At 41.1% G+C, this 12,027-nt stretch overlaps 1 protein-coding gene across 1 annotated transcript in view; it reads right to left on the bottom strand.

Annotated features, from left to right (window-relative positions):
* LOC104965228 (neurobeachin-like) overlaps positions 1 to 12,027 on the bottom strand; it is a 37,132-nt gene that overhangs the window by 15,191 nt on the left and 9,914 nt on the right. The window contains exons 4-14 of the mRNA XM_010794188.1: positions 11,552 to 11,663; positions 10,438 to 10,590; positions 8,529 to 8,697; positions 4,044 to 4,123; positions 3,642 to 3,704; positions 3,189 to 3,286; positions 2,238 to 2,330; positions 946 to 1,054; positions 739 to 820; positions 363 to 486; positions 44 to 236 (exon numbers count right to left, since the gene is read on the bottom strand). Of these exons, the coding sequence (XP_010792490.1) occupies positions 44 to 236; positions 363 to 486; positions 739 to 820; positions 946 to 1,054; positions 2,238 to 2,330; positions 3,189 to 3,286; positions 3,642 to 3,704; positions 4,044 to 4,123; positions 8,529 to 8,697; positions 10,438 to 10,590; positions 11,552 to 11,611 (1,224 nt within the window). The 5' untranslated portion in view covers positions 11,612 to 11,663. The remainder of the gene's footprint in view (positions 1 to 43; positions 237 to 362; positions 487 to 738; positions 821 to 945; positions 1,055 to 2,237; positions 2,331 to 3,188; positions 3,287 to 3,641; positions 3,705 to 4,043; positions 4,124 to 8,528; positions 8,698 to 10,437; positions 10,591 to 11,551; positions 11,664 to 12,027) is intronic.

Genomic DNA, 12,027 nt, shown 5'->3' with positions numbered 1-12,027 from the left:
AAAATATGCTTTTTGATACTTTAAGTGCATTTCATGCTCTTACCTTGGAGTGTGCGATGGATAGGGTATCAACCCAGACCCTCCACCCTCCCCATTCGTATTTAATGGCATGGTACAGCAGGATCCTGAAGATGTTGTAAACCATCTCGGTAATTTTCTGCTCTTCCGGGCTCTTGGGGTTGATGTACCCGAGGGAGAACATCCAGTCCTGCCACACAGAGCACTGCAGCAGGCACCTGGAACACAACACAGACACTGGATTTGAGTCAGGCTGCAGATTAAGCTTAATAACACAAATCATTAAACAAAAAAAATGACATGCAGGTTGAATAAATGCAAGTAGTCATTTTAGGGACTCTTACCGCCTGTTTTCACGGCTGTTACTGAAGAGTTTTATCATGTCAGAGAGAAAGAGTCTTCTGACTTCCATCAGCTCGCCACTGGGAGAGGAGTTCTTCAGCAGGGTGGCCACTACCTTCAGAATCACTGGGTGGGAGGGGAAACAAATCAAGGAATGGGGAAAAGAAAGAGATAAGAGAAGGCAATAGTAGTTTGAATGAGAGAGGAAAATGTGAGGGACAGGAGAGTAAGTGGCAGATCAATAACTGTGACATGGCAGCAGTGTCGGCTTCTGAGTTGTGGCTTTGTTGTTTGTTTACTCGCATTAAAACAACACTGCATTGTTGGCAGACCAAAGCACACAGAGAGACAGGCAGGCTAAAATGAGTTAGTACTTACTGGGATTCTGGATTTTGATAGTGGAGTCGGGCTCAGGGTGGGGTTTGTGCACCACCTGAGTACAGACCTGCTCCGTCAGAATCTGCACACACAGAGGGGGAACAGCCGTCAATGAAACGCCACGTCAATCACCTGAATACTGACAGACTGAATGACACTTCATGTATGTTGCTGGTAACACAGCATGTCAATGAGCTGATCCCCTACCTCATACAGAGTGTTGTAGGTGGTGACAGAGACGGTGTTGGTGTGCATCATCAGCCTCTCCCCCAGCAGTGTGAACAGACTGTGCGTGTGCATTATCTCCACCTTCCTCCTTCAGGAAACACACACACACCATTCAAAAGATAATTTATGACAGTTGAAAGTGACATTGATTGTCACTGGCCTGATGCCGGTTTGATATTGGCAGGTGGCACCATGTGGCCCTGTCAGTTATGATGGGACCAAAGAGGACGAGAAATGAATACCAACAAGAGAAATGAACGAGAGGCATTAACAGAGCGGCATCACTGCAGGCGTCACTGGGGCAACGTTAGCAAGGATGCAAATTATTAACTTTGAAGATTAACCTTGCCAGTGGGAGGAAATTGCGTTACTAAAAGGGCTTTTAACTAGAAAGGTTTAGACATTAGGGTTGGCTCACTTTGAGGATTCTTTTTTAATTGAATTGGGAGAATAATGCTCAGAGCTTCTGTATATTCACAGATATAATCAGGTCATTAGAAGCAGGAAACAAAGGAACAATTGCACAACATCTAATTATGTATATATAAATATACATTTATCTTATATTATATTTAGCTCCTATATGATGTTTGAAAGTAGTTTGATGGGTTAAAAATTCTCAATTTCTTTGGTTTTGTTATTATTTTTGATCAATGATATTATCAATACCATAAAGCATTTGATAGCTCTGAAATCATGATGTCATTGTTTTCCTTTGTATTAGGCGGATATATCAACTATCGGTAGTGTAAATTGCTTTCTGGATCAATGTTATATTTCAACGAGCAGCGACATGTAAAGTTAAGAGGCTCCATGCAGGGTGTTAGGTTGGAGCAGATGTTGAGGAGGGGGGGGGGGGAGACTGAAGGTTCAGGTGCAGCTTGGCAGCCCGCTCCCATGTCGTGCAGAGAGTGCCATCAATGTCACATGGGATGAATAAATCCCCCAGCATTCATTGATGCTCATCAAGGTTCCACCTCCCTTGCAGTGTGCACTGTCAACATGATTATTCCGCCTGGACGTGATGATGAGGACATTATCTTCAAGTACACAAACAAACAAAAGGCCTTTCGAAAGCTCACTGGAAGCTGCTGTGATTTTTACTGCAGTGAGTTTTTCTCACACTCTATCTGAAGTCTCCCAATCTTACATCGCAGTATTTGGGTTTTAGATGTGAGAGAAAACAAGATTAAGGTTGATTTTCGCAGCAGCAACAAACACTGCAAAAAGAATATATCTGACAGAAAGCAAAGAAACAAAGAGGTACTGACTTGTGACCGAGGTGCTTGAGGAAGTAGCCCAGGACTTTGAGTGCTTGGACTCGGATGCTCTCGCTCTTAGAGGCCAGGAGCTTGCAGATCACCCTGTAGCATGGAAAACAAAGACTGATCAAATGTCAATGAATGACTTCAGTAAACATTTTCAATCCAGGCGTTATTCTGGCAGTGTAGTAAAGACCTGCTGCCTAAATATAATATATAAATAAATATCCTTAAAGTCTGCAGCACGTGCGCTGAATGGAACATTTTCTTCAAAGGAGTGTACTCGGAGGACATGAAAGGGAAATAAGTGTGAGAACACAACACACATTTTGCTGACTAGCTCTCTGGCAACAGAAAATTTAACCATAGCAACCAACAACACATCCAAGTGCAGTTGTGCTTCAGGGGACTTAGCAGCGCAGTTTGACTCCTTCTTTAAGAGGTCCTGCTGCTTGGCTGAAGCTACCCTTTTTGGAATTGAAAATAAACAAAAGCTTAGCCATGCAGTAAAGCATTTATGTTATGGCTGCTGGACAAAACGGAGGATTTACTTGCTTATCGGACAAATCACATAACAAAAAAAAAGGTTACAAATGTTGTTTTGTGCAATAAAAAAAAACTGAGAATACAATTGGAACAAACATGGGAGTATATTAACAATAGGACATGTGCATATTTAATGCAACTGCTTTGGGATTTAAAAAAAGAGAGATTACAATTGTATAAAGGAATGTTTTTCCTAATTTTTAAATAAATAAACAAATTTGACTTTCAATTATTTTGTGCCTCTTGCCTCCTGTAATTAATATTGAGAATTGTGTCTGGTTGTTATAAATGGTAATAGTAAAGGCCAAAATAAACATGTTAACAAAATGATCACAAGAAGTATATCTTATTTAGCAAAGAAAGCTATGTTTAGTGTCAGTTGCATCATATCTTCATCTGTGTGTCAGTATTCACCTTATTCCATTCCTCTGGTCAAATGCAGGGATCATGGACGCTGGGTGTTCAGACATGAGAGCCACCAACAGCTGCAGCACGTCGTGGATATTCTCATCCTGCAAAGAAAAGAGAGCGAAGTTGAGCGGGTGAAAAAAGAACAAAGAGGAAGCCCGAAAGGGTCAGAGGAGGAGAGGGTTTAGAGGACAAAGAGAGAGGTGTAAGGAAGGACAAGGAGGTGGTGGGTGGGGTGTTATTTTAGTGCAAGAATAGACATAATTGTAACAGAAGAGTACATTCTGTTCAGTCCATTGTTGCACCATTTTCTATGCTTTCACAGCGCCGAAGCTGACTCACAGTCTGACTTCTTTAAGTGGACCATAACTCCAACCCACACATTTTAATGCACAATTTGCCACCAGCTCCACTCAGCTGCTCTCACAGTCTCTCTGTGGCTTCGCACTGAGCAATTACCTCATGCATGGTCAATAGGTAGTTGAGTATGCTCTGCAGCTCGTCCTCCTTCACGCCTCGGTCCTATAAAAAAAAAAAACAGGGCATCAATCACAGATACGTTCATGATCTCTGGTAGTTTTTACAGCTTTATAACATCGGATGACAACAATAATTTGGTCCCCTGGTTGATGCATTTTGATCGAACTTCAAACACCCACACAACGGCAGGAACAGATCAATACAAGAACACAAAGGATACAGTGTTTCATTCAGGCTACTCATCCATAATGCAATTCCACACACACACACACATTTTAGATGAAGGTCGAGAACCCCATAGATACAACACAACAGAGGACATCATGGAAAGTACTTAAACTATGCCATGAAGATAATAGTAATCCTTTTGTCTCACTGTACCTTTAGTATGAGTTGTTTGAGGAAGAGGAGCATGAAGGCTCTGAGCGAGATGATCTCCTTTTGGGATGGTCGTGGTCCGTCTAAACAAACACACAAAAACAAAGGAATAATTTCCTGTTAAACAAAATTCAATTTGTATGCCTAATAGTGTTCGGCTAGACAACCCGCTCAGTCTGAGTGAGCCCTACCGTGCACTCATATACGTTTTATTATGCTTCCTGGAGAGCTGAGAAAAACATGTTAACATAAGCACACGCACATACACACACTCTATGAAAGAACTGTAAATCACTGCCATTAACTCCAGGAGCAATTTGGCAATCTGGATATTTTTTAGTTGTACTAATCTAAATGATTATAGCAAAATGTGATTGATAGTCCAAATGATCCGAACCAAACGGGCACTGTAATCCACTGTATCAACTTTAAAGCTCCGGCACTCCATCAGCTGTTCGCTGTGGTGGCAAACAGAGAAATAATCAAGCTAAAATCACAAACTCATCAGGCACATAACACAAGTAATTCCTCATGTGGGTCTAATGTCATTTCCACTTTCTAAAAGGTCTGTACTCTTTGACAATCATGATCATTTATCTCCACGTGCTCACACCTGCCAGACCTCCATGACCTTTTAACGTGTATCAGGATTTGAGTTCTTAACAGTTTTTCCCTTCTGCAAATTGTCTGAACTTCATTTCAACAAAGGCTTCCTTTTACCAAATAAACAAAGGAACGGTAGCCCTTTTGAAAAAAGAAAAAATACTGACAACTCAGATGATGGCATTGCATTTTCATTGTTGTAACTGTATTTAATTCATTTAGAGGTGTTTAATGTGTGCGCCAGAAACACTAGAAGCTTAGGGCTGTGACGAATCGGCTCAAAACGGCTGCCAAATAACTAGCTAATGGAATATGTTGCCTGATAGAAAAAGATGTATAGATTCTGATCAAAGCACCCACCCTTTCAAAAATAAGGGCATTTCTCCTTTATTGGTCCCAGTGGCTACTGCAGCCAGATAAAGTCGGCTTTCTCCAACTTTTTCAATTACTACTCTACAGTTGTCATTAAAAAAATAATAAGAAGTATGCAATAAAAGAACAAGCTACATGTTCTCATCAGCTTTATACATTCCCAACACGGGTTTATAAGTTTAAAAGGCAACAATAAACATTTGTGATGTCCTGGCTTATGGGCATTAGCTACCTCACACTCTGCTGTGTCAGGATGATTGGAATTATCCTTACTTTACACAAAGGGAGAGTGCTGCAGTAATAAAGAGCGTTTATTGAAAGCATTGAAACACATATAAACTGAAATCTGATCGGAGAGGTAAAGCAAAGAGAAACATTTAAACGGGTGTGGAAGAAAGAAGAATAAAGCTTTTCGACTACTTATATTTTAGTCATGCTCTCCCGCCCTTGAATAATGTGTGTACAGGTTTCAATCTGTTCACCTGCTCTTCACAAAGCCAAAACATGACACTGAAGAAGTCCCCTGCGATTCATCATCATTATCCGTCAGGCTGGAACCCGTCGGTGGAGTATTGACACTCACCATCCATCATGGTTACGCAGCAGCTCTGTGTCAAACGTGGACGCATCAGGTGAGCGTGTGCAAAGGTGACCTCTGTTTTAAGGGTCTTTTAAGAGGATTTCAACTTTTATATTCATTCAAACCGCTTCTTAGGGGCAATTCATTATCGTCTTTTTCTCTTCAGAATTAACTTTCTTTCTCCCGTGCTCCTTTTTATCTTAATCTGACTCAATGGTTTTATCCGGTAATGTGGACAACGGTTTTGTTCTGCCACTTAGCCACAACTTGTTAGGAGTCAAAGAAGCTTTTTATTTTTATGCTAATACAGTTCTGTGTGAGCGTGTGTTTCTACATGAATCTGTGCTCATTCTTAGATGGGCTGCTTGCTATAAGTACACACTCTACACACACACTAAAAGCTTTGAAATCAAAGTTTTGCTTGGAATATAATTTAGCTGAAGAGTTCAAAAGCAATGTGGCTAACTTTTGCAAAAGGCCTTAGGTGGGTTTTTTTTAGTCAAGGTAAACATTCCCTCTCTTTATTTTCCCAAAAGCAATTTATTTTAACATCAGAGGGGGCTATTTGTATAATATGAGGTAAGCTTAGAGAGGAACTATGTATTTCTAAGAAGAGTTTCAAGACTCAAAGCAGGTGCATGGTAAAAATACACTAGGACAAACAATGTTGTACTGTGCAACTTGGATTCAACCTCATTACTTCAGACTGAGGCCTAGTTAAGTACATTTTACCCACTGAGCTCAAAATATCTGGCCATTACTATGCAAATTATTCCATCAAGGCATATCACACTCTTACAGTAGAGGCAAGTTCACACCATTGCAAAACACAACGAGCACATCCTCTAGCTTTGAACGGCCATTAGCACAGCTGAGGCTAATTGCCCCGGTTATCAGAGCTTCTTCACGGGGCTGAATCCCCGCAGTCAAACAGCAATATCGGAAAACCGAAAGGAAACCAGACAGCCAGTTGATTAGAAATTCCAAAAGCTCCCTTGGATCTGCCAATCAAACCCGTCTGCTGCCATGGCAACATGGGATGCGTTCTCATAGTCCGTGGAGGGTCCCGGGCAAAAGATGAGGTTGATTAAAGATAAGGGCCGACGCCGACCTTTCTGAAGCTCTGGTGTGAGGCAACAGAGGCTGTGTTAGCATTGTTACAAAGGCAGTGGAAATACAAAATGGGATTATTTGTGGTGTTGTTAGGAATACGGTGCATTTTATAATTCCACTTATTTTTTAAATATGGACAAATAGCTTTGTTATCAAACAAATACACCTCATTCACAGGAAGCTCAAACGGATGTGCACGCATTTCAATTTAAAATAATCAAATGAAAATAGTTTTTGGGAACACAGGCTTCTAGGTCTTTTTATTCTTCCTTTTTCCCGCAATAGTGTTATTTGCACATTCAGAAACACTGTCAAAAGGGAGCTGTTCAGTCTTGCTCGTGAGCAACTAGACAGTGGTTCTTAAGAAACGGAAGAGATGGTGTATAGAATAAATGACCACTTACTTCCTGTCATTATCTCCATACTGAAATGAAGATCAAATACTGAAGCCATCCATATTTTGTGCAATTTAACGAAGCTGTAATTATTCGACCTAACATTACATAAGGTGTTTTTGCAAATTTATGAATCCATTAGACATCCATTATCCATTCAAGCCTGAAAGACTTTGACTTCAGCTTCAAAACGGACACTAATGTGAGAACTCATCCTGAACATCATCATCAAACATAATTAAAAGCAATTCCTGTTTTCTACATGTAACTACAGTAAGGGCACTGTTGAACTAAAGCTCAAAAAGTATTAATAAAATCTGTTGGAGTGTAAACCCTGATTACTTTGTCGCCTCTGCATACCTGCCAAATCACTGCATGCTTTCAGATTGTCAGAAAGCTACAGTACAGTGAGCGTCAGGTACAGCCCCCTCATATTCTGATGTCAGAGAGGGGTCGAGGGAGGGGGTTTAGACATTGTTGGCCAAAGCACTTTGGTTGGAGCTCGCGACAACTTAAAGTGGACCTATCATGCTATATTTGAAACATATATTGTAGGGCCATACCCGTAAAAAACATGTCTGTAAAGTTTTTTTTTCAAAATACCAAACAGATCATGCATTGTAGCCATGCCTCATTTCGCTCTATTTGCTCTTTTCCAGCCCTGTTTTTGCAAGGGCTGATTCTGCTTTTGTGGCAGACTACAGCGCCACCTACAGGCCTGGCATATGTACAGCGTCTCCAGCGCTTTCGAGCGGTCTCTCATTCCCCTGATAGGTGGAGAGTTGCCCATATAGGCGGAGCACCCCTTTTCCGACGTCATAAAAATTAAAATAATAATCAGCTCCGTTGCAGCCCCGTTTTTAGGGATTATTTGGGTATGGAGGAAAAGAGAGAGGGTTGTGTTTTCTGACACTTGGTGAGTTCCCTGACTCACCGGGGACACATATTCATGTATAAAAGACGTACAAAAGTGCATTTTGCATGATAGGTCCCCTTTAAATTGCACACATGAATGCGAACTTTGTGTGGTCATCCTGTAACAGGCTCAATCTCCCTTCACACAGATTAACCATAGAAGATAGACAAACGGAGGGATGGATAATGTAAAAGCATATTTGATGCGTGTCAGGTATCCCCATTGCCATTATGTGTATGGATAAATGCCTTTATTTACATTTTCTCTAAAGCTGTGAGTCCCTTTTTGTCATGGTGCTGTAAGAATACAGTGTGTCAAAAGAGAACGTTGTTTAGGACAAATAAAGACGGAGAAAGGGACAGGAAAGCAGATGATGGTGAAGGAGATGAGGTTTGATACATAAAGTCAGTCTTAATATCTCTAGGAGTGTGCATTAGTAAATGTAAGAGACTTTGTATGATCTTCTTCTCACAGTGAAAATGACTCCTCGTGTGCAGGTGTGAACTTACCAAGGCCTTTGGGGTTGATTCCACTGCACTCCAGCGGGTTGATGGCCCAGTAGTAGTACTTGAGAGTGTGCATGAGCTGCAGGACGGTGCCCACGCGGCGGATGGTGGTGTAGATGGTGGCGGTGCCGATGAACTCAGAGGACAGGTATGTGTAGAGGGATAGCTGGACCTGGATACACAAACATCCGGTTACGAAACATCCATTGTGCTTAAATATTTGCAGTGTGTGACAGTGTACAGTATTTGCCTGCTTGTTGATGTTACAAAGTTACAGATTTTAATCTCAATGTAATTTAGACCAGGTTGAATGTGTGTGTAAATATGTGTAGATTAACACAAAGGTCACAAGCTAATACAAACTGTCTGACACCTACTGGTGAGAAACAAATGATCTGTGTGTGTTTATGGTGTTCAAACAAAAAGGACGTTTTCTGAGACAGCCGCACAGGGGGTTCAAAGGGAATCATCCCTCCAGCTTGAGCACCAATGTTTTCTGCTCTGTGTTGTTTTTTTTTATGTTTTCTTTGCCTGGAGCATGAAGTGAAGCATCTGAGGTGCACCGTACGCAGCGCTGACATTTAAGGAGGGCGCTTTCCAATTGTCTCTTCCTTCGCTGCCTCCTTCTGTTCCTTTTCTTCCTCTCTTAATATTCCTCGCGCACAAATCTCAGAGCTCATTACAGTGACCACGACGAGCCTTAACAAGCTAGATCTGGTTAAGCGGATGAAACGAGTGGAGTGCCTTAGCCTGACCATACATTATCACAGCTTATCTAAAATGGATTCTTTGAATTACTTTTCTCATAAGCTCATGTGTTTATCTGCTACGATTTACCACAGGTTCAGCAGCGCACAATACTTTGGGCTGCAATAGCTCGTATTAAATATTTCTCCATCTCTGAGAGGATTAGGTTTACCAGAAGTGCTTGAAGGATAAAAAAAAGGCTCTATGTTCTTCAGATGTGATTCATTTATATAGTGTTTCCTGTCCTGAATATGACCTAGGCTATTCTTGCCAATGATGAAGGTGATAATAATACAATTACAAAGCCCAGCGAGACATGAATAGAACAACAGAGGAAACACAATGGAGAAATTATTATTTTGTGGGTGTGTTGCTGCTTACTAAATGTATTATGTCTGTATTGTTCTTTCAACATGTCCCTTCTGAATTCTATGTTTACTAGCAGTTCATTGTCATTTCCTTTATTGGCACTAAATTCAAAGTATGAACCCAAAAGGCAATCACGTGTTTTCTTCTGTTACGACTCTTTAGACTAAGGCTGAAATGTGTCAGCTGTGTTCGACTCTGACTTTCAAACCTGCCTTATTCTCCCGAGGTGCAAATGCTCAGCCGCATTTCTTCTGTCTTAACTCCTGCATGCCCCGGAGAGTGATATCGCTGTACCCAGGAGCCAATCGCATCTCAGGGTCAGAGGGAAAAGGAAGTTCTGAGAATAATCGAGGCAGGAGCTGACTGGCCCTACGGGAATGCCATGGAACACTCACATCTAGTTCAGAGTGAGATGGAAAAAAGGGACTACACATTTCTCTCCTGTCCTGGGGTCCTTTCAAATGTCACTTTTTCTCTTTGTTTCCGACGTGTTCCTGTTTTTCCCTGCGTGATGTGCCAGCTCCTCACTCCGTGTTCTGTAACCTCCTTTGTCATATTATTGTAAAGGGCAATGGGCACTGAGGTGTCAGTGCCTCTTCATCTCTGTCTTGTATTTCATGCTTGCTTCAACTTGCCTTGTACAAATCCTCCAAAGCACTTATTTTTCTATTTCACACCAAAGGTCTGGTTCTATCAACCCATTCATTCTCCTATTCAAGTCCCCCTATGTAGTTTGTTGTGCAGCAAGGTCATGAAAACACATACACAGTCAGTAGGTTCACACAAGTAAACAGACCTTGGCAGGGGTGTGTATCCAGATGGCAGCGTTGAAGAGGACATGGTCACAGAGCTGTTTGAGAAGAGGCGCTCCATGAGGTAAACCATCCAGATACTTGGCGAAGGACAAGAACTGTTCAAGGACCGCTCTGGTGATGTGAACCCGTGACGACTGGACAAAAGAAAGGGAATATAAATTGGGATTGGAATGGTCACTCAAACACCCGTTTTAACTCTCAAAGGGGCCCGTTTATTTTTTTACATGCACAAAAACCTATACAACACACTACAGGAAAGGGGAAACACAAAAAGCATAAGATGGGCCTCTTTAAGTAAAACTGTACCGTTCATTTAAAAACACACCTTGATGATATGTTTAAGGGCAAGATATTACCAAAAGAGCACCAATGCATATTCTTTAAACTGTTACAAAAAATAAGTGCATCCATACAGAAAAGTAGATGCACATTCGCCATGGTAACAGTTTGATATTTTAGTGACACAGGAGACATACAGAGTGAATGAGAGTGTCAGCACAGACAGAAAACAGGATTAAAGGGAAAGAAGGAAACAAGTGTAACCGTGGTTACAAAGTGCCTGTGGTGTCTAACAGCTAAAGGTGATAAGCATTTAATTGAGTCTTTCATTTAATTAGCATACTGTGAATTACTTTTATAGCAAGAAGATACAAGACTAAATTATAACAACATATTATTAAAAAAGAAAGAGTTGTATACTGCATAAAAAACTCAAGTGAAATTTGTACAACTAGTAGTTAAAGATATCCAGTTCAATACAACAGTCCTATAACAAACTCTCTGTTCATGAATAATACCACATTTTGTATTTAACTGCATGGTTAATTTGGTGCTTTTGGGCTATATTGCATTACAGAAGGCCTTCTCTTATTGGCTCATTCGACACAAATTATTAGAAACTCCTGGCTGTTCCTAAAAGTGTAAAGTGAGCGTTTATTTGGTGTTCCAGAGTAAACAGCAAATAAAAAACAGGATTGTAAAGGGAAATGTACGCATTATGAAAACGATGGAATTACCAGCCTTGAGAAACTTAGTTGAGGACATTGTAATATGAAACATAAGACACACTCTTCACTGCTGAGGCCGATTACTGACCTTCTCAAGCAGGTACCCAATCACCAGGAAGCCTTTCCCACCAAGCATTTGCTCCTGCATCGCCACTGAGCTCTTCAACAGCTCCACCAGGAAGGCCAGCAGGGTGGCACTGCAACAAACACAAGGTGCACACACACTTTAGGGAAAACTGTGTAGAAATCACCCATAGATTTGTAAATGTTCGTATTGGAGTATGAGTTAAAGGTCCCCTATTATACGGTTTTTCATCAATATATTATAGGTCTCAGATAAATACAAAACATGTCTCTGAAGTGTTTGACTTCAAACACCAAACAGATCGTGCATTGTAGCATCCCATAATCCCCTCTGTTTCAGCCCTGTTTCAAAAGGGCTGATTCTCTGTCTGTTACTTTAGATGAAAATAAGGAGCCACTCCCCACGCCCCTCTGAGAGATATTTGGTTAAAAAGAACACAATGGTGCTCTAGGAGGAGATTCAGGTGATAAGGTGGGGGG

The sequence above is a fragment of the Notothenia coriiceps genome, unplaced genomic scaffold (genome assembly GCF_000735185.1).
Source record: "Notothenia coriiceps isolate Sejong01 unplaced genomic scaffold, NC01 NC01_scaffold00037244, whole genome shotgun sequence".
NCBI classification, from domain to species: domain Eukaryota; kingdom Metazoa; phylum Chordata; class Actinopteri; order Perciformes; family Nototheniidae; genus Notothenia; species Notothenia coriiceps.
The sequence above is the reverse complement of the archived record's forward strand: the minus strand, read 5'-3'. Positions and strand labels throughout refer to the sequence as shown.